The 21973-nt window shown below is 60.5% G+C and overlaps 4 protein-coding genes across 4 annotated transcripts; 2 read left to right on the forward strand and 2 right to left on the reverse strand.

The window, feature by feature from the left end:
- Nucleotides 1–375: 375 nt before the first annotated feature.
- On the forward strand, nt 376–3155 carry VTJ83DRAFT_4980 (uncharacterized protein; the record flags this gene model as incomplete). The annotated part of the gene is made up of 2 exons (XM_071011529.1): nt 376–693; nt 756–3155. The coding sequence occupies 2 exons, from the start codon at nt 376–378 to the stop codon at nt 3153–3155; spliced, it is 2718 nt and encodes a 905-aa protein (XP_070866430.1).
- An 824-nt stretch (nt 3156–3979) lies between these two features.
- On the reverse strand, nt 3980–6977 carry VTJ83DRAFT_4981 (uncharacterized protein; the record flags this gene model as incomplete). Its single annotated transcript, XM_071011530.1, has 6 exons — nt 3980–3997; nt 4059–5834; nt 5895–6346; nt 6412–6660; nt 6735–6766; nt 6970–6977. The coding sequence occupies 6 exons, from the start codon at nt 6975–6977 to the stop codon at nt 3980–3982; spliced, it is 2535 nt and encodes an 844-aa protein (XP_070866431.1).
- Nucleotides 6978–8470: 1493 nt separating this feature from the next.
- Nucleotides 8471–10620, reverse strand: VTJ83DRAFT_4982 (uncharacterized protein; the record flags this gene model as incomplete). Its single annotated transcript, XM_071011531.1, has 6 exons — nt 8471–8986; nt 9059–10060; nt 10122–10209; nt 10278–10331; nt 10403–10420; nt 10535–10620. The coding sequence occupies 6 exons, from the start codon at nt 10618–10620 to the stop codon at nt 8471–8473; spliced, it is 1764 nt and encodes a 587-aa protein (XP_070866432.1).
- Nucleotides 10621–11310: 690 nt separating this feature from the next.
- On the forward strand, nt 11311–21453 carry VTJ83DRAFT_4983 (uncharacterized protein; the record flags this gene model as incomplete). Its single annotated transcript, XM_071011532.1, has 2 exons — nt 11311–11360; nt 11430–21453. The coding sequence occupies 2 exons, from the start codon at nt 11311–11313 to the stop codon at nt 21451–21453; spliced, it is 10074 nt and encodes a 3357-aa protein (XP_070866433.1).
- Between the last annotated feature and the right edge of the window lie 520 nt (nt 21454–21973).

Here is a 21973-nt window from a genome sequence, read left to right on the forward strand (position 1 = left end):
GCTCCTTTCGGCCTGTCGTTGCCCCGGGCGCACCCTTGTGCCGGCCTCGGTCTCCCGCGGGAAACCAGCTGAGGGCTGAGGCGAAGCTTCGAGGGCTATGATCGCCTCGAATGACATGACGCATGCCGAAGATCCCTACGTAACGTGACGAACGGGCGGTTTTTCTTGGATCCTGCCTCACCACCCCACGCCCTCTCCTCCACCTCCTCTCCTCCACCTCCTCTCCTCCACGCCACACGTCAACTCCCTCTCACCCGGCGCTTCTCCCATCCCGCCTCCTCCCAGGCCGGACCGTTCGGCGTGTAGCGGCCCGGCGGGGACCCCGCCATTTGGCTTGATTCATAAGGAAATCAGAAAAAGAACATTAGAGATACAATGCCCATGTTCCGCGAAGACATGACGGGCCTGGGGCCGGAGCCGGATGGCTCGCCTGAGCCTCGTCCACAGGAGCCAACGGCCAACGGCGGCTCGGCCCCCATCCAGATCCAGACGTCACCGGGTGTCGACCGGTGGTTCGGCCGCCGCCTCTCCGAAGAGAGCATCCGGACCGAGCTCTGCGAGGGCCCCGTCCCGGACACCCCCCCTCGGCCTGCCACGCCGCGCGACGCCGTCTCGCGCGCCGTCTCGGACCGGGCGGAGCTCATAGAGCGCCTCAAACGAGGCGAGAGCCCGACCTGGGTTCCCAACCGGCACGTATGATGACCCTTGTCGTCCCCCCGGTTTCTCGCTTTGGTGGTGGCTGACGCATCACACAGCTGGAAGGCTTGCTGCAGCAGGACAAGCAGCCCTCCTCGCCCCCCAGGACGCCGAGGACGCCGCGGGCTGCCGAGGACCCTTCTTCGGCCTTGTTGCCGGCGGCTCGGATCACGCCCGAGAAGCTGGACCCAGGTCGCCCCCAGAACCCTGCCTCGCCCCTGACGAGCGGCTTGGACATTGAGCGGCCTCGTTCCGCCCTCCACAGCGGCAACTTCACCCCCTCCGAGACCACCCCGCCCGCGTCCAGGACCACCAGAGAGGCTTCGGATCTCTCGCGTCCGAGCCGTCATGCCCAGTTCCCGCCGGCCTCCGCGTCCTGGACGAGCACCTCCCCGCCGCCCAGCTCGGCCCCGCTCGACGTTTCCCGAGCCATCCCGGGCTACAGGAGGGAGGCTTTCGGCTCCGGACCCTCCTCACTCAGCTCCTCCCTTTCCTCCAGCTTCGTCTACAAGCCGCCGACAAGCCCGCTCGTTCAGTCCGAGAGCAACGAGGATCTGGATCTAACCCTGCCCATGAACAGCTTCAACATCGACGCCAGCAGCCCTCGGAGCTCTCGTCGCCACACCCTCAACTTTGGGCACTCGCCCTTTGCCCACGCGCCCGCCCACGCCAGGCAGCCTTCGGCGCGCCGCGAGACCACGTTCCCCTACCAGGCGCACCAGCCCCGGAGGCTGTCCAGCTCCGGCTTCCCGGTTCCCGGGTCCTCGCCGCAGACGCCCTTCTTCCGCAGCCGACGCCCCTCCATCGGCCTCGAGGCCTCCCCGCTGCAGCACGCGTCCATGGTGGGCTCGTACGAGGAGAGCATCCTCCGAGGCCGCATGTCCACCACGCCGTCCAAGCCTCTCGAGTTCACCGCCCAGATCGGCGTCCTGGGCCTCGGGAAGTGCAAAGCGAGCCTGCGCTGCCCCTCTCACGTGACGCTGCCCTTCTCGGCCGTCTTCTACAACTACGCCGCCACGACGCTTGGGGGCGCCAAGGTGGACGACGGGCCGAGCCCGTACGTGGGCCAGATCGATCTCGAGAACGGCTTGCCAAACTCCGAAGAGGGCCAGCGCGCGAGGAGGAAGATGCAAGCTCGATATCAGGACCTCATGAACGCCTCGGGAGCGGACGGCCAAGATCCGGCCCCCGGCGAGCCGTCCGACGGCGAGGGCGCATCCAAGCCGGGCAGGACGAGGCGATCCTCGCGATCCGTCAAGGCGCCCCCCGGCGGCAACTACCGCATCCCCGAGAAAGGCCAGCTCCAGATCATCATCAAGAACCAAAACAAGACCGCCGTCAAGCTGTTTCTGGTGCCGTACGACCTCGCCGGCATGGAGCCGGGCACCAAGACCTTCATCCGCCAGCGCAGCTACTCGACGGGTCCCATCATCGACCCGGAGCTCCCGCCCGCCGCCGCCCCCGCCGCAACGACCACGGCCGCGACGGACCGCCCGACGCTCCGCTACCTGATCCATCTCCACATCTGCTGCCCCTCCAAGGGCCGGTACTACCTGTACAAGTCGATCCGCGTCGTCTTTGCCAACCGCGTCCCCGACGGCAAGGAGCGCCTCCGCAACGAGATCACCTACCCGGACCCGCGCTTCACCCCGTACAAGCCCATCCGCGTCATGCACCCCCCCGCCCAGCCCCCGCACCAGCCCTCGCACCAACCGCTGCCGCCGCCGCCGCCGCCGCCGATGTCGAACCCGTTCTGCAACCCAACGCCCCCCAGCAACGACGCGATGATGATGATGATGATGATGATGATGATGCACCCTTCCCCGGGCGCCATGGACATGCGACGGCGCAGCTCGGGCTTTGTCCTGGGCCGCCAGCTCCTGCACGAGGAACAACAACAACAACAGCAGCAGCAGCAACAGCAGCAGCAGCAGCAACAGCAGCAGCAGCAGCAACGCGGAGACGAGCTTCACCGCCCCCGTCCGTTCCACCACCCCTTCAACCCCTTTCACGGCCCCAGCGAGCCGCGAACCTCGGCAACGGCCGCATCATCATCATCCCCATCACCGTCATTCGACACAATGCCAGGGCTGGAGATGACCGGCAGCCCCAGCCCCACGTCGACCAACTTTGGTCGGCTCCGCTACGGCGCCGTTGCCGCCGACGGCCCTCCCAACATCCACAGCGAGAACGGCTGCAGCAGCATCAAAAACAACAACAACAACAACAACAACCACCCGGAGAGCGGGCATGAGGAGATCCCTCTTTGCTCCAGCAACAACAACAGCAACAACAACAACAGCAATAACGGCACCACGGCCGCCGCAGAGGGGTTGCTCTCTCAGGGCCTTCGCTCGTTGGAGGTGGAGCAGGACCGGCTGCGGCAACAAAAACGGCAGCAAAAGGAAGAAGAAGAAGAAGAAGAGGATGAGAAGGAACAGCGGAACCAAGACCAGTGAGGGAGGAAGGACGACGGGGCTACCACCACCACCATCATCACCATCATCACCATCATCACCATCATCACCATCATCACCATCATCACCATCATCATCACCACCATCGCCAACAACCGCAAAAGAGGGAGTCAAGAACAACAACAAGAACAAGAACAATAGCCGTAACCACAATGGCATCGTGCTGCCGCTGACACCCGCGTGCCGCTGACAAGGCGAACGATCAAGGGTGCGGCACGTTCGTGTCTACATGCATCCATCACCCACGGGAGCCGGGAACTGTCGAGGAATCAACCCCGCCAGGGTTGTTGAAAGAGTGAGGAAAACAGAACCGAGCTGTACTTTTCCATAGTTACCTACCTTACATAGTCCAATGCACATACGCCCATCATCATACCATTGCACATGGCAGGAAGGGCTGCAATTGATAAATCACCCACCTATAATACACTTATCTCCCCTGTCGGCGCTGCCTTTGGACGGCGACTCCTCCACCAATTGACAGGCATCATCATATCGCATCATCATCGACAAGGGGCCACGAGTTGGGCACAAACAAGAACGACGTGACATTTCAATATCCTCTCCTGGACCTGGTAGTTTTCTACCCTACAACTGCCGCGACCCGGAAGCTTCCGTGCCAGTGACTCTCTTCATGGGTATGGCTTTTGGACCATCCTTTCGCCTCCTGTTTTCCCCTCGCCTGGCTTGCTATCCGTGTCGGCCCAGCAACCCCCATCACCCGCCGGGTAAGAACCCCAGCGACGCGGCGCTTATCATGCGAAGGGCGCGGAGCAACCGCTTGCACGCTGGTTGATGGACGCCGCTTAGAGCTTGTCGTAGTACTGGAAACAGTGTTAGCAACCGTCCTTTCTGAAATACACTCAAGCTAGCAGGGATGCTTACGTTGTCGACACCCGGAACCTCGATCTTGAGACCCTTGCGCTTGCGCATCTCCGACACAACCTGGCCAGTCTTGGAGGTGGCGTCCAGAGGAGAGCCACCGGGCAGGATCTGCCAGTGGTCGAAGACGGACTGGGGGAAGGCCTGGCCCGAAGTGGCCTGGCGCAGATCGGCGTTGAAGCCGAACGACTCCATGACGGGCAGGTAAGCCTTGATGGTGAACAGAGGAGTGCCGGGGCGCTGCTCCTCGTTGAAGACGTGGCCTCTCCTGCGGGTGAGGACACCGTAGATGCCACCCATGGCCTGCTCGGGCACCTGGATCTCGACCAGGAAGACGGGCTCGAGAAGGGCGGGCTCGGCCAGGAGGGTGGCGGCGTAGAGCACACGACGAGCCGTGGGGATGATCTGGCCACCGCCACGGTGAATGGCATCGGCGTGGAGGGTAACATCCAGGATGTTGAAGCGGATCGAGCGCATGGGCTCCTCACCGATGGGACCCTCACGGGTGGCCCACTGGAAGCCGGAGACGACCGAATCCTTGATTTCGTTGAGGTACTGGACGGCCTTGGTCTGGTCAACCAGCAGGTTGGCACCGTTGGTGTCGGGACCGAAAGCCCAGATCTTGCGGGCATCAGTGACATCCCAGCCGAAGTCGTCGGCAAGGATGCGGGCACGGGCCTTGAGATCGTCGCGGGGGTTGATGGTACCGTTCTCGATGGCCTTGGAGAGCTCCTCCTCCAAGGGCTCGGCAACCACGTACAGACGGTTGTGCTTGTTGGGAGACTTGGACAGAGCAGTCATGCTCGACTTGGTAGTGACGGTCTCGCGGTACTGGACGACGGGGTCCGAGATGATGAGGGGAACACCGGCGTGATCCTCCTCGAGATCCTTGAGGCAAATCTCGAGGTGAAGCTCACCAGCACCAGCGACGACGTGCTCGCCAGACTCGTTGGTGAGGGTCAGGACGCAAGGATCCGACTTGGACAGACGCTTGAGACCTTCGACGAGCTTGGGAAGATCCTGAGCGTTCTTGACCTGGACGGAGCGCTGCACGACGGGCGAGACCGAGAACTTCATGACCTTGAGGTTGTGGGCGGTCTCGCTGGTGGTGAGGGTACCCGACTTGAGCAGGAACTGGTCAATGCCGACCAGGCCGACAATGTTACCAGCGGGCAGGTCGTCGATGGGCTCGACCTTGCCGCCCATCATGAGGACGGTACGCTGGATGGCCTTGATGAAGAGATCCTCCTTCCTGCCAGGGGTGTAGTTGGGGCCCTGGATGCGGACCTTGAGACCCGAGCGGACGGTACCCGAGAAGACACGGCCGAAGGCGTAGAAGCGGCCCTTGTCCGAGGTGGGAACCATCTTGGAGACGTAGAGCATCAGAGGACCCTTGGAGTTGCAGTCGCGGATGCTGATGGCGGCCTCGTCATCCAGGGGACCCTCGTACAGGGTCTCGACACGGTAGCGCTGGGCAGTGACGGGCGAGGGGAGGTGGAGGATCATCATCTCCAGCAGGCAGTCGGCAGCCGGCAGGAAGGTCCTCATGATGGACTTGAGGAGCGGCTTGCCCTCCTTGTCGCGGTCCTCGGCGGGGAGCTTGAGGTTGAGCTTCTCGAGAAGGGTGGCGATCTCATCCTTCTTGAAGTTCATGACGGCCGAGAAGATCTTGAAGATGGGGTCCAGGATGAACTGGCAGAAGGCACGCTCGAGCTGCTTGCCCTCATAGGTGGCGTTCTTGGTCCACTTCTTGGTGTGGGGGTTGAAGTAGTTGTCACCCTAGCGGAGGGTTAGACACAAACGCTGGACTAAAGTTACAAGACGCAAAGGTGAACATACCCAGAGACGCTCCATCATCTTGTTGCGGTCGACACCGAACTTCTTGGCATAGCGGGTGGCGAACTGGCGAACGGTGAAGGCCCAGCCGTGCAGACCGGAACCGAAAGCGACGGTACCCTTGTCGGGGTAGACCTGGACATCGCCCAGAGTCTTGTCGAAGTAGGTCGAGATGATGACGTTGACCGACTCAATGGTACGGGAGAAGGACTGGTACAGGTCCTCCTTGCTGACCTGCAGCTCGAGAAGAGCGCGGTCGACCTTGTTGATGATGACGACGGGCTTGATGCGCTCGCCGAGAGCCTGACGAAGCACAGTCTCGGTCTGGACGCACACACCCTCGACGGTGTCGACGACGACGAGAGCACCGTCGGTGACACGAAGAGCAGCCGTGACCTCAGAAGAGAAGTCAACGTGACCGGGGGAGTCGATCAGGTTGATCAGGAAGTCCTTGCCTATGCCGGGTATTAGCGGTCGAGGGTCTCGAGGAGGGGCTTGGAGGGCGGCTTCGGCTTCTTACCGTCCGACTTCTGGCCGACGATGTCCTTGAGATCCTCTTCTTCGGGCAGGCTGCCGTAGAGGGAAACGGCCGTCGACTTGATGGTGATACCACGTTCTTGCTCGTCGGCACGGGTATCTGTCGCGCGAGCCTCACCGGCCTTGCCGGTCGAGATGATACCGGCCTTGGCGAGAAGAGAGTCGGTCAGGGTGGACTTGCCGTGGTCAACGTGCGCAATGACGGACATGTTGCGCACGTTGGTGGGCTTGTCTGTGAAACAGGGTCAGCATCGTCAGATCCTGCCGCCGCGAGGCCAGCACATCGCCGTGGGCGGATCAACTTACCCATCAAGGCCCGAATCTCCTCGATCGTGAAGCTGCAAGGCGGTCGCCGTTAGTCATGTTGTCCAGAACGACAGCCATCGGCAGAGTTGCTCAATTGACCGCGGGGCAGCGAACGCCAGAAACTGCGCAGTCGGGTCGCAAAAAAAAAAAAAAAAAGAAAAAAAAAAACAAAAACGACGGCGACGGCGACAGCCGTGGTGGGAAGGCGATGGCGAGAACGGGAAGGACGACTTACTTCACCATCTTGACGGTATTTAACGGTGACTACCTGAGATGAGTTGGTTGTTTGGTGGATGGAAGGGTTTGGCCGAGGAATCTCTGGAGGCAGAGAATTTCAACCTGGCCTTGAAAAAAAAAAATGCAGATAAAAGCGGAGGAACGCTTTTGGCGCTACCCGAGAAGTAACCGTGCGGGGAGAAAGATAATGACGCGGCAACTGACGAGTCCCTGCTCAGTGGATCAGCTATCAGCACCAGACCGACAGCTGGAAACAACGGAGAAGGGCGTCTGGGAGACAGTTGGCTGTTCCGAGGGCGCCTTTGTATTTTAGAGAGAAAGAGAAAAACTGGAATGGAGGCCGGCGGGGAGAGGGAAAATGAGATGGGCCATCTGAGGGCGGAAGGAGGGGTAAAAGATATGGTGGGGCAGCCGAGCACCACTCGATGGAAAAGAGAGGTGCGATTTCTGCCAGCCCCTCTGTGCCCCGCCGTGCTTTGCTCTCATTGGCTCCACTGAGTCGCCTGATGCACAAACAACGGCTGGCGAGGGTCAAGCCCTGGCTCTGCCCCTCCTGCCAAACAGAGTAAGGGTCCACACAGGGATCAGTGGGACTTTTCAAGGTGGGGCTGGCAGCCTTGGGAGCTGGAGCTTGAAACTTGAGCTGCTCGCGGTTTTTTTACGACCTTGATGTCAGGCAGGTTGAACACAGCAGGTACCTTGGTACTGCAGCTGCTCATACTGAACCGACAATATCTTAATGTACCTGTGCTGTCCGTATTTCTTTCGTTCTCCTTCTTTTTGCCCATGACTTGGGTGCATCATCGACGAAGAGAGCTTGAGAGGGTGGCGTTTGGGGTCTCCTGAGCTGCGTCCAATCCTCGGTTGCATTTTGCCGCAGTAGCCCGCAGCAGTGGCTTGTCCAGGTGGTTGCTCTAAGATGCCGGGGATGCTGTTTCGGATGGGACGGAATGAGCCATGCAGCGTGCCAGAAACAGCAGTGCATAGTGACGTTAACACGCCACCGCGCTCCGTTTTCACACCTCACAAAACCAACCCAGGTAGGTGAAAGCACTGCGACGCTGGAGCCTGGCTCAGCTATCTCCCTGTAGGTACGTAGGCTTGACCACAGGCACGAGTTCGCCTTAGCGTCTGGCGACATCCGTGCTATGCACCCAACCGCTCTCCGGGAACCTGACGTGCCCTGTCATGCAGGATACAGACTGACCCAAGACCCCGTCGATATATTCTAACCGCCGCCGCCGGAAGAGCATACCCAGACAGATGAATGCCCCCAACAGCTTCCCCGCTGTAAACCCTGCAAGCCTCCCCCCTACCCGAATCCCCCAAGATCTGGTTTCAAAACTCCCATGTACCACAACACCAAATATCAATAATATCAAGTAAACGAGGGGTATCGTCCGAGCCGGGATCCCAACCACGCCAATGCTCGTTAGATGAAGAAATACAGAGACTGCGTCATGGCACGGCGTTCGCAAACTTTGACGACAGATGAGAGGTCACCTATCCCACACATTCCGGAACTCGTCCTCTCCCTCGATACCGTACGAAGGACTTGTGCGTCGAGGCGGCTCATCGTCATCATCACCGTCTGAGCCATTGCCCGAGGGCTGGTGCTGTGGCCGGTTCAGGCCCGCCGGTTCGTGATCCTGCGGCTTGTGGAGCCCACGCTCGGTGTCGACTTGGAAGTCATCGGCGGTAAGCCGAGTATGAGTCCCAACCGTGGGACCGTAGGCAATCTCGAGAGGGTCCTTGCCCGTCTCGTTTGTCTCCCCCTTTGCGGCGCGCTGGGCGTCAGCAGTCGCCTTCTTGTTGCCCTTTCGGTCTCCAACCCCGGCCTGAGCACCTTCGGGCGCTTGCTTTCTTCGCCTTTCGTGAGGGGTATCTGTGTCGAGAGCTGGGGGGGTGAGTGACGTCGAGGAGCGGTTGTAGGCGCTTCCTGTGGGTGTGTGCTGGTACAAGCTCGGATGCGGTGACAAATACCGGGGTGGCTCGCTCGCCGTGATGACGGGGTACTGGTAGCACGCCACGGTCAGTTCCAAGCCGGACAGAAATCCCAGGGAGTGGAAGGACGTTGGATCACTCACGTTCCAATCACCGTATTCGAGCTTCCTCGCGCTCTCGTACAGCTTCTCCTCGTCCGGGTCGAGCACGGGCTCTTCAAACATGTTTGTATGCGGCGATAGGGAGCCGTTCCGCCTGCTCGGCCCACCATTTCTCCCGAGCAGCGGCGTGGTTGCGTTAATCTCGCCGGGTTTCGGGATCCAGTACTTCCCCTTCCCGCCGCGCTCGTACCGCATGCCCTCCTTGATGCGTGCCAACCGCGACCGGGAGGCTTCGTGGGCCATGATCTTGTCTCCGGAATCAAAGAAGCGGTAGCCGTAACGGTCGCCCTTGAACGTCTCCTTCGAATCCTGAATGAGATCGCGGATGCCGAAGGCATCACGAGCGGCGTAATAGACAGGCATCCTCGCCGAAGAGATGCGGCTGTCGGCGAAGTCATGCCACGAGAAGGCATGCCAGTGGGCAACCGCAAAGGCGGGCATCTCGACGCAGATGAGAAAGTCCTGTATGGCAGCGGCGAGGTTGTCGGGCGTATAGCCCTCGACGTGGTCGGGGATGGCGCCGAGCCAGACCAAAATCGACAGGAGGAAACCCTGCCAGTATGAAGCAAAGATGATGAGCTTGACGCACAGGAACTTGGGCACCGGGCGGAAAGGCTTCAGATCGTTGTTCATGCAGACCCAGAACAGACCCAGCGAGTAGAGGCTGACGGTGACGCTGATGTTGTAGATGATGCCGCTCCAAAAGTAGCCCGATTTGAGCCCGATGTAGCCCTCCTGGTACGTGCCCGTTGCTCTCATGATAATGGTGGCCAGAGCGAGCAGGGGCTTCAACCAAGCGTACTGCAGGATTCCGCGCTTGATGGCGAGGAACGTGTGCGGATCGGATATGTCGACGCGAGGGAGCACGTGATTCATCGGCCAAAGGTGGTCAACCGGCTCACGGCCGTGGGTCATGATGATGAGAGCCCGCTCGCCATCGAGATAGTTGATGAGAAGCTGAAAGAAGGTGTAGATGGTAAACGCCTGAGATGTGTGTGAGCCTGGGTGAAGCCCTCAAAGACGGTTGATATGATGGCGGCAGTACCTCGTAGATATCACGGATGGGATCCAAGACGTCGGCAGCGGTGCGTGAGACCATGCTGGTCCATGATGAGACGGAGTAGATGGGGACCCTGGAGACGGCTCATTATCAGCATGGTGCTGCATGGCCGATGATGGATGGGACGCGGGCACGGCGCACATGAGCAGGATTCGGACCACATATCGCTGCAGCAACGGCTTCCGGTAATTCTTGCTGCGTCGTGGACACGAGGTTAGCATGCGAGGATCGGCCGGGATGGACTCGAGAGTTTGGAGGGTGCTCACGTTTGAAGCCATATTGATCTGCCGGGGTAGATGGGGTTAGCGCTCTGCTCCGAGACCCAGACAGGCAAGACCTCTTTGCAGCTGGCCAAGATGGACAGACAGAGGAGGGGAGAAGGATCTGGGAGCACTTACACCACGGACATCAGGGTCGCAACGAGCGACGCGACGCCGGCGATGATGGTGGCCGCAGCCTCGAACTTCTGCCCTGTGCCTCCCATGCTCCTGGTATCCTCCGGGCGGCCCTCGGTGACATCAAGAGGTGGTTTATGAAGCGAAGCTAAACCGCCATCACACGGCTTCGGGCGTGTCGTTGAGGAAACGAGGCTCGAAGGGCCGGCGCGGCCTCAAGGTCGCAGTTGGGTCGGGACCTGAGTTGGGAGTGGGAAGAGTGGATGACGATAACGTTCACCTCCCGCTATCGCCGGGGACTGGATGCAAGCGCATCAAGGCTCCAACGGGGGCCGCCTCAGCGCGTCAAAGTGGGGCCCCTGACCCACCTGCGGTACTGCGTACTATACAGCAGGGCAGCTTCCAGGTTCTCCTGCGGGATCCACCTGAGCTCGGCCACCCCTGTCGCCGGTTGCTTGATGATGCATCCATCTGCATCTGTCCGTAATTCCAGGACGGGCTTGGCCGAACATTTGGCCTCTCTCCCCGTCGCGTCCATCTTTCGGTGAAGACGCGCATCAACAGCGGTATATTCGCCCCAGCATGAATTGATTAGTCTTTGGAGAAACAACGCCTCCGCACACTTAGCTTCTCCATCGTTTTCTGGCATGGCAATGGAGGTTATGCCGGGCCATGCATTCTCGGTCCAGTAGCACTGCGACGGATTCCACCGACGACGAGCTCTCTCCTCGGCCGGTGCTCCCGCTCCAGATCTCTTTGGCGGCAACAACGACGGCGATATGTCCAGTGGCGGCGGCCTCTTCTCGGGCGAGGGAGCTGAATTCCACCCGTACGGCAGAACCATGCAGCGCATCCATCCATCTCCCTTGGCCACAGCCTAACCGTGTCTCGTTCCCAGGTCGTTTCTCGGCATCCTGATCGCATGCGGAGCTCTGTCGGTGTTCACGCTTCTGTACTTCAACCGCGTGTTTGCCTCCGTCGTCTCCTGGGGGATCCGAACCTATACCTTCCATCGCTACGGCGTCTACATCGACATACAGGCCCTCCAGATCTCGCTGCTCGCCGGCCGCATCTTCTTCACGGGGTTTCGATACCATGGCAACAACGAGACCATCCTGGTTCAGAATGGCCACATTACCTGGGCCTACTGGCTGCGCAGGGTCCGTCAGGTGGACATCGGCACGGCCAGGGACACGGCCGCCGCGGATGCATCGGCGAGGCTTCCTTGCCGCGTCAAGGTGTCGCTGATGGGGCTTGAGTGGTTCATCTACAACCGCAGCCCGGCTTACGACTCTGTCCTGGCTGGTCTGACGAAATCCGACGCTCCGGAGGAGAAGCCACCATCCGTGGATGAGGTGATCATAGAGCCAGTTTCTCGCGATGCTCCCGCAAAGTCGCGGCTAAGACGGCGTTCAGGCCGGCGGGGAGACAAATCGACGACGCCGTCTTCCCTCAACCCCCCCGCCACCGCCGAAAGCGCGAGCGTTTCCGGAGATGGCTTGTCCCGCAGCAGGACCCCCAAGGAGCCGATCCTCAGCCCCAGCTCATCAAGCACCGACGGACCCGGGGCTCAACGAAGCCGCAGCCACGCCCAGGATGAAGACCCAGACTTGCCGTTGTTCCTTCAGCTCCTGCCCATCTCCCTGACATGCGAACGAGCAGCCGTGGTCATGGGGAACGAGAACACGAAGGCCATCCTCATCATCAAGACGAGCGAGCTGTTGGGCGAGGCGGATGCCTCCGAGGCCAGCACGCTCGACCATTATCGCCAGTACTACCGCTTCCAGCTCAAGAAGCCAGTCGTCGAGATGAAGGAGAATATGGATTTCAAAGAGGATCAGGCCGACCGCGCTGTGCGTGAAAAGCAGATGGCCCAGGGATCTGTCCCGCACTTCAAGCAGTCCTTCTTCCGGGGACAGCGTCGGAGGCTGCGGGAAGCCCTCAGGGGCATGGTCCCGTTCTGGAACAGGTCGGTCGAGTCGCTATCTCCCTCCGACAGGCGCATTGGGACCGCCGCCAGCCAGGTCCCCGGCTCGAGCCAGTGGCAGGGCTTGTCGCGCTACCTCGCCGACGATGACGAGGACCAAAAGGCGCGCTGGGCCTCGTGCGAATATGCCGCCGTGCCAACTCTCATCGACAGTCCCGATGCGTCGCTGACCGTCTTCTGGGACGTCGTTGGCAAAGTTGCGCCCCCACCGTCGCATCCGTCCCAGGAAAAGCTTGCTGGCCAGTCTCCCAATATCAATGGCGCGCCGCCGCCGGCCTGGGGCATCACGCTCTCTCTGAATGGAGGCTCCATCAACTACGGCCCCTGGGCCGACAGGCACCGTGCAGATCTCCAGCGCGTGTTCGTTCCCTCCCTCTGCAGAGACGCGGTCCCGGCCCGCCCGCTCCGCCCCGGCGAAGATCGCGTGCCGACCCAGTTTACGTTCTACCTGGAGCTCACCGCTGACACGGTGATTCGCGTCCCCACGAGAGAGGCTTCCAAGAACTGGAGGTGGAAGGGGAAAGAGCCGGCGCCGAAGAAGCCCGGGGGGGATACGCGCAAAGCCCGCCGCTCTAAGAAAACGGACCCGTCCGCGGCTCAGCACGAGCGATCTCACGGATGGCTCGACTTGAGAGTCCCCAAAGACACCACCGTCTCGTACTCGATGGACATGGTGGCTGGCTCCTCGGGCTACACCAACACGCTTGACGTAGATATCCCCAGCACGGAAATCTCGAGTAGCATCAATCACGGCCTGCTCCTGAAGTCGGGCCGGCAGAGGATAGCCTGCGATTTGTCGGCACCCCTGGGCTGGAACGCTCTCCGTCAGTGGCATTTTCGGTTCGACAGCGAGGATTTGGACCTCTATCTCCTCCGAGAGCATGTCTTTCTGCTGACCGACCTTGTCGACGATTGGACCAGCGGCCCGCCGGTAGACTACCTGGTCTTCACTCCGTTCAAGTATCATTTCGATCTCCGCATGCGCAACATCCGCCTGTACATGAACATCAACGATGCCAACATCATCAACAACCCCACGGATCTCGATGACAACACCTACCTCATCATCTCCAGCCCCCTCCTGAGCGTCGGAACACGGATCGATGCTGATACGTATCGCGCGAGCGAGAGCGGCGTGCCTTTCGACATCCGGGCCGAGACTGCGACCTTCGACCTTCATCTCCCTCCCTGGAACACTCAAGCACAGTTCCTGACGTCAAAGGAGGTTGGACGGCTGGAAAACTTGGCCATTGAAGGTGGTTATTATTACCACGCAACCACCTCCCCGGGACTTACCGATACTCTGGTCCTGAAGATGAGTGCGCAGTCTCCAATCGTGCAGGCCCACGGTTTCACCGTCCGCTACTTTATGAAAGTGAAGGACAACTACTTTGGCGACGACATTCACTTCAAGACCCTGGAAGAGCATCAGGATATGCTACGTCTCAAGGAGGAGAATCCGGGCGCCGAGCCGACCAACAAGCCCCCCCCTAAGAAGACGAATGATCTGGACATCATGCTCAGCATCCGCGTCGACGATCCTAAAATCTTGCTTCCCGCCAGCCTCTACTCGTCGCAACGCCACATCCAGATCGACACGGCATCGATGTGCCTGGACCTGCGCTTCACAAACTATTACATGGATCTGGACCTTGTCATCGCCCCGTTGCACCTCTCTCTTGGGAATGCCGTGTCAGGCGCCGAAACTCCCATGAGCACGGCCGCATCGAGCACTCAGCTGTTTGTGGATGGCCTCCATGTTTACGGACATCGCCTCTTTGGACTGCCTCCTACGGAGCCTACCTACATGTGCAACTGGGACCTCTCCTTGGGCGCGCTGACCGGCGAATGCACCACGGAATTTCTAACGAGTCTCGTGCATGCGGGCAAGGCATTTGCTTTCACATTTGACGATGATGAAAACGCCCTGATCCCCTTCTCGTCCATCATCGTCTACGACGCCACTTTCCTCCGCGTATTCGTGCATTCGGTTCGCCTCTGGCTGCACGTCGACGATGCCGCGTTCCTCTTCTCCACGGATACGATCGACATCAACTACAACGACTGGGCACGGTCGCACTATTCGCGAAGGGCCAACATCAACATCCCTGACATCAAGCTGTCTTGCATCAACGCTGAGACTTCCACCAGGCACAAGACCTGGTCGCAACATGCCGTCGAGGCAGATGCGCTCGTCGAGACGAGCGTTCGAGTGGCTATTATCGGGCGCAAGGCGCACTTCTCACGGGAGAGAAGGCTTCAACAAGACCTCATTCGCGAGCATGACCAGAGAACGAACCGAACCCCATTCCTCATCCTGCCGGACCTGGAAGGGGTTGACGACTTCGCAGCCAGCACCGTAGACCCGCCCGCTCAGAGCGTTCCCCGGGTGCCCTTGCCCATTCAACCGCAGGACGCCGGCGATGACGGCACCTCCCTGCGTTCTAAGACAAGTTCGAAAAGGTCGCGAAGCCTGCGCCACAAGTCGTCCTTCCTTTCGTTGAACAGTTCGGCGACGGGCAGCGTGGTCAAACCTCTTAGCTCGCGACGGTCCAGCGGCAAGGGAAAGATCCCTGAGCCATTGCCCGGTTACCAGTCACGCCACGGCGAGAGACTCGCGGCGTCGTCCACGCAACCCCGCGAGACCTCTCCTTCCACCCGCCATTCCGCCTTCTACAGCATGCCCGGCGACTCGGCCGAGCATCAAGACTCCGCTCACCACAACACGGTTGTCTTTTCGAGCCCGTATTTTGCTCCGTACTTCCCGCTCGAGAATGTCAGACCGAGCCACGGCGAAGCGATGGTGCCCAACATGAAGATGGATGACGAGTCCTGGGCCGACTTTGAGTCCGTGACTTTTGACTTGGACGACGTGGATCCCCGCCTCCTCGACGAGGATGTTGCGCACTCGAGCATCCTGCTTGAGCTGCCCAAGGGCTTGACGGCGGTCTGCAATCCCACGGCGTTGCGATGTGTCGCGAGCCTGCTCTCGTCCATGCAGGACACGGACCCCGATGCCATTCTGGACTCGCTGCAGATGACTGCCATGGGCGCCGTGTTTGATGCGCAGAAGGACCAGACCCTCAAGGGGCGGGTGAGCGACCTTCTTGTCAGGCTTCCCCATCTCAGCGCCCGCCTGATCAACTCTCCCGAGGGACACCCCCTACAGGAGCCTAGCGACGAGCAGGATCAGTACGACGTCGTGCTCACAAGGCTCTCCTTCACAACCCGGACCCAGACCTCCTGGCAGGACGCGTACAAGCCGCAATCGAAAGAGTCACGCAATTCATTCCACCTGCGTCTGGACTCGGCCAAGGTCTCGGCTGCCGAGAGGGTCCGCGGCATGGACAACTCACAGGCTGCTGCGGTCGTCCGCATGGACAGCATTTTGGCGTCCATGGGCGACAAGGACGTCACGTACTTCGATGCCGAGATCGGGGGCATCCATGCCAGCACATTCTCTGGAAAGGTTGACTACCTCGCGTCACTGGTCCATCGCACAGGGGTCTTGGCCTCGGGTATGGGCAACCTCTTCGCCGAGGTTACGTCGCAGGAGCAGAGGACTGTCCAGAATCTGATACATCGACTCACCACGGCGGGCGACAAGGTTCCGGACCCGTCGTTCCTCATCCGCCCCTCTGCGGTGCTGCGCTCCGCGCGGCAGCATCTGCGCACCTTCGATTCATGGAAGCTGGCCATGCGCCTGCGACAGATTTGGACGGTTTTGGCCCCAAAGATGGGTGAGCAGATCAAGATCGATTGCTTAGGAGCGCTCCCGGGACCTGTGGCCGAGCTCAGGCGGGACGCTATCAAGGCGTTCGCAAAATGGCGCAGCTGGGACCTCGGCGATCTCGAAGACAGCTGGCTCCTTGATGTGGTATTTGGTCCGTCCGTTACCAAGGCTCCCAACGGCGCATCGCAGGAAAAGCCGACTCTGGCGGCCGTAAGGGTTAAGCAGGTCGAACTGGCGCTCAACCCGGGGCCAAAGCAGAACGAAATCACCCTGGTGAACATCGTCACAAAGCTGCAACACAACCCGGCGCCATCGTTGGCGGAGAAGCTGGCTGGGGCTGGCGAGACCGCTGGCCAGTCGACGGTCCTGAGTATCTCATGTGAGGATGCCGCAGTCAGCCTGAACTGGGAGCTTTGTGAGCTGGCCGATAAGGTGCTGGCACTGGCGAACAATGCACGGGAGCCTGCGCCGGTCGTCCAGTCTCCGGTCCAGTCCAAGCCGGCCAACATTGCGCCGGCCCGAGCGGAACAGCGGCCATCAGAGCATACGATCCATTGCGTCTTGTCCATGGGGAATGGGTCTCTGATTCTGGACGCTGTGAATCTCCATTCAGCCTCGTTCAGCAAGGGGGTGCAGGCATCGCTGCTTGTCAGAAAGCGCTGCAACAATGCAGTGGGTACGAACCTGACCGTGAACTGCGCTTCCGTCACCTCGAGCCTCAGAAGCCACCACCAGAGACTGGCGAAGCTGGTTTGGGAGAGACCCCGCGTCTTCGTATCCCACGAGCTACAGCCTGGGCGGGCTACCCAAGCTCACACCATCAAAGCGGCCGCCAGCAGTCAGTATCTGAGCCTGATCGTCAAGCAGGATCCTGTCACGCTGGCAGAAGTCGCAGACCTGGTGGTGCGCGATGAGTTTGCCCAGGTGTACGGTCTGCTGAAGAACCGGCTTCCTTCTACCCCACAGACTGCGCCGTCATCGTCCAAGAATATGGCGGAACAGCTCTCAGCCTTCCGGATCAATGTGGCCCTCTTTATGGATCAGTACACTATCAGCGTGCCGCTACTGCCGTCTCTCATCTACACAGTCCATGGCACCGTTTCCCGGGCAGCCGTGGCGGCCACCTCGGGCCGCGAGATCATCTTTGACTTCGACATCAAGGAGAACTCCCACGACATACAGGTTCGGGTGAACAACACATCGCGCAGCATCTCACTGCTGCAGATCCCTCCAACCAATGGGCGAGTCCGCAGCCTTGAGGAGGCTGGGGAGCGTTTTGTCAGCGTTTTCGCGTCTGTCGAGCTGGTGCAGCTGGATGCCTCGGCCGTGTACAGCCTCCTGTCGGCTCTGAACCGCCCGGAGATTTCCAGCGTGGTTAAGGACCTGAAGCACCAGGTGAAGAGCATCCAAAAGCATGTCAGCGAAATCACCGGCGGCGTCGCGGAAACCAAGTCGGTCGTCGCGTCCGAAGTTGAGGCGACGGCTTTGGCTTATGCCGTTCATCTAAGCATCGCCGGGCTTGAAGTGTTTGGAAACAGCCCTTTGCAGTTAGAAAAGGAACCGCTGGCGCACATCTCGTTCGCCCTCGGCAGCATCCGCGTGGCAATGTCCAACCGCACAGAGCAGTCCGGTCCTCTGCTGACGTACCCGGAGATCAGCATCGCGCTACGCCGTATCACGTTCGAGATTCAGAGAGGCAATGCGACGGTGATGAGATCGTGCGGCAGCGTTGCTTTCGGCGCATCCATCTCGGCGTCGTCACGGGTCGGCGAGGATGGGAAGGAAAAGAGGTTCTTTCACGTCACCAGTGACGCGTTCGCGGTGGATCTGTCTCCCGAGACCATTTCAACCGTTGTTGACGTCCTGGGCTACATGGGCGACAAGATCAAAGACCTCGACACGACCCGAGAACTCGGCTATCTGCGGAAGCTTCGGCACCAGTCGAGGCCGCGCTTCGCCGTCGCCCATGACGCGGAGACGGAGGAGGAAACGGACATCATCGATGCGGTCTTGTCGTCCGTCACGTACAGCTTCGAGGTTCGCAACATCCAGGTCGCCTGGCGCGTCATCAAGGACGGTGACGAGGCCGCCAGCGGGAAGGAGGACCTGGTGCTTTCACTTCAGCGCATCGAGCTCGGCACGCGCACCCGCAACTCGGCCCGCCTGACCATTGAACACCTCCAGCTTGAGATGGTGAGTCCGTCGTACGACAGGACTGCCCGATCGCCCAACTCAGCGCTGTTGCCCGAAGTCATCTTTAACGTCGCGTACGTGTCTACGGCGGATGCCCGCCGCCTCGCCTTCCAGGCGGTTGGCAAGTCGCTTGACGTGCGGTTGACATCGGGCTTCATCATCCCTGCGGCGCATCTCAACGACTCCATCAGCCTGTCATACAAGAACATCCAGCTGGCGTCTCAGAACTGGAACCCTGTGCCTTCCAGGGGCAGCCCGACCCGTGTGGCTGCGGAGGAGCAGATGCCGCGCAAAAACATCCTCGGGGGCAAGAGACTTGAATCGCTGCTCATTGACGCCGACTTTGCGGGAGCTGTTGTGCACCTGACAGGCAGAAGAGCACCGGCGGATCTCATCTCCGTTACCAAGTCGTCGAACCGACCGTCCAGCGCCGGACGCCAGGGGGGTGGTCACCTCGGAGCCGACGAGACGGCGAGCAGCACCACGCTGAAGTCACCTGGTCTGGCTTGGAAGCTGGAATACAGAGACAATGACAGAGACGACCCGTCCCTCCATGTCGAGATCAAGATCGACGCGTCCAGCAATATCCTCTATCCGTCGGTGGTGCCCTTGGTGGTGGATATCAGCAACAGCATCCAGAAAGTGGTGAGAAGCCATGATGAGGCCAGCAGTGCTCGTGCTACGAAGCCAGCGGGGCAACGAAGGGGGTCATCGATCCCTGCCAAGGTCAAGCTCCCTGAGGAGGACAGCATCCTCACCGCAGACCCGACGGCCGTACTTGGGCGTATGAGGCTGAACATTGGTCTGCGCATCTGCAAGCAAGAGTTCTCGCTGAGCTGCCAGCCGATCGCGCGCGTGGCGGCAACGGCGAGTTTCGACGATGTCTACTTTACCGCCAACACGGTCCGTTCGGTCGAGCAGGGCAACTTCTTTGCTATCTCGGGTGCCTTCACCAACCTGCAGGCGTCGGTACAGCACGTCTATTCCCGGGAGTCGACCGGAAGCTTCCGCGTGCAGACCATCGTCTTCTCGCTCCTCAACAGCAAGCACCTTAGCGGCACCAGCGGCGTCTCGGCGATTCTTAAGGTCAGCCCCATGGAGGTGTCAATCAACGCGCGCCAGTTGCAGGACTTTTTGCTTTTCCGCGAGATTTGGCTCCCGAAGAAGGCGCCGCCGGCAGCGGTCGATCCGAACGCCCCCCGAACCACGGCAAGACTCGTCACGGAGACGTCGCAAGGACATCTCGTGCAGCGGTACCAGCAAGTGGCGGCCACGGCGGCGTTCCCCTGGACGGCGAGCATCTCCATCTCGGCGCTCAAAATTGTGCTGGACCTTGGACAATCGCTAGGCCGGTCGACCTTCTCCATCACCGATTTCTGGGTCTCGTCCAAGAAAACGTCCGACTGGCAGCAGAACCTGTGTCTCGGCTTCGGCATGGTCGGCGTCGAGAGCACCGGCCGCATGAGCGGCTTCGTGGTGCTCCGCGACTTCAAGCTGCGCACGTCGATCGAGTGGCCCGAACGAGAGCAGGCCCTCAGCGAGACGCCGCTGATCCAGGCCTCGGTTGGCTTCAGCCAGCTCCGCCTCAAGGCCGCCTTCGACTACCAGGCCTTTCTCGTGGCCGACATATCAAGTCTCGACTTCCTCATGTACAACATCCGACGGAGTCGCGAGGGTGGCGGTGATCGCCTGGTCGCTACCCTCCAAGGCGAGGCCGTTCAGGTCTTTGGCACCACCACGTCCGCCGCCCAAGGCCTCGCGCTCTACCAGGCTTTTCAGCGGCTGATGCAGGAGCGCCGGGCAAACTTTGAGAGCTCTCTCAAGGAAATCGAGCGCTACATGCAGCGCAAGTCTGTGTCATCCCCCACAGGCGTCGCGCAGAGACTCAGCGATCCCAAGCCGCCAGCAACCGGCGCTGCGGGGGGAGACAGCATCAAGAGGGACCTCGACGCCATCAAATCGCCCATTTCGCTCGACACACATGTGGTCGTCGCACTCCAGGCGCTCAACCTGGGCGTATTCCCCAGCACCTTCTCGGACCACCAGGTGTTCAAGATGGAAGCGCTCAACGCGCAGGCCCGCTTTGCCGCGTTGGTCGAGCAGGATTCTCGTATTCATAGCACGCTTAGCCTCACGCTCGGACAGCTGCGCATCGGGCTTGCTGCCGTACGGCCATCAACGTCGACGCCAGCGTCGCCGACCACAAGCCCGACTATCGCTCTGCCGATTTCCGAGACAAAGGCAGCAGCGACAGCCACAGCCGGCGGCCGTGGTCCATCCAACATGCCATCAGAATCCACGCAAGCTTCCTCGGCCGCCGCCGCCGCCACCACCACCACCACCGCCGCCGCCGCAGCAGCAGCAGCAGCAGCTACCAGAACCCTCGCCGGCGAACTATCCGTCGAAGAAATTGTTCGCAGCGCGACGGGCTCGCGGGGCGGCACCATCCTCAAGGTGCCGCGCGTCGAGGCCAGCATGCAGACGTGGCAACGTCCCGAGTCGAGGCGGATCGACTACATTTTCCGCAGTGCCTTTGAAGGCAAGGTCGAGGTCGGCTGGAACTACAGCCGCATCAGCTACATCCGCGGCATGTGGGCCAACCACTCGCGCACGCTGACCCAGGCCTGGGGCAGGGAGCTTCCCGGGGTGACGGCGATTAAGGTGACCGGGGCGCTGCCCGAGGCGGCCGCCACCGGGGCGACCGGGGCGGGCGAGCAGAAGGAGGAGGAGAAGGGCAAGGAAAAAGACAAGGACAAGACCAAGGCCGCCAGCAAGATCACGGCCGAGGTTACGGTGCCCGTGTCGCGGTACGAGTACGTGGCGCTCGAGACGCCCGTCATCGAGACGCCCCAGCTGCGTGACATGGGCGAGGCGACGCCGCCGCTCGAGTGGATCGGCGTCAACCGCGAGCGCCTGCCCAACCTGACGCACCAGATTGTGATTGTGTCGCTGCTCGAGCTGGCTGGAGAGGTGGAAGATGCGTATGAGAGGATTTTGGGGAGCAGCTGATCTTGGTTTCTTGTTCTCCTTGTTCTATTTCGCTGGGTCGCGGGGATGGGGTTTCCAGGTTCTTTGGAGTATTGGTTGCGTTCTCGGGGGGGTTTTCTAGAAAGAGATGGGAGAGGGTACTGCTGCATCGTATTGGAGTTGCATTGTACGAAGCATACAGCACAGAGAGAAGAATATTGTGTGGATCCTGCTACCGAAGCACCTGGACAGACAGGTGGTAACGTTCAGTGTTTTTCCTTTGTCTGCATTCTTGTTGCTGTTGTTGTTGGATGATGTTGATAGTATGCAGTACATGGGATGGGGAAGGGGGATCCTAGAGGACAGCAAGGACCTTGATAGACAGGAGGACAACAGCACACATGCTCCGTCGTGGTAGAGCACTCCACCGTTGTTGCGGCTACAGTCCCATGTGTTAGTGAGTACGGTGTTGCCTCCCTGAGGGTCATCATGAAGAGCCTTCCCTAGACCTAACCGGAGGCTTGGAATTCTTCTCCACGGTTGATTGCTGCTCTGTGACCCT

The sequence above is a fragment of the Remersonia thermophila genome, chromosome 4, assembly GCF_042764415.1.
Source record: "Remersonia thermophila strain ATCC 22073 chromosome 4, whole genome shotgun sequence".
In the NCBI taxonomy this organism is placed as follows: domain Eukaryota; kingdom Fungi; phylum Ascomycota; class Sordariomycetes; order Sordariales; family Chaetomiaceae; genus Remersonia; species Remersonia thermophila.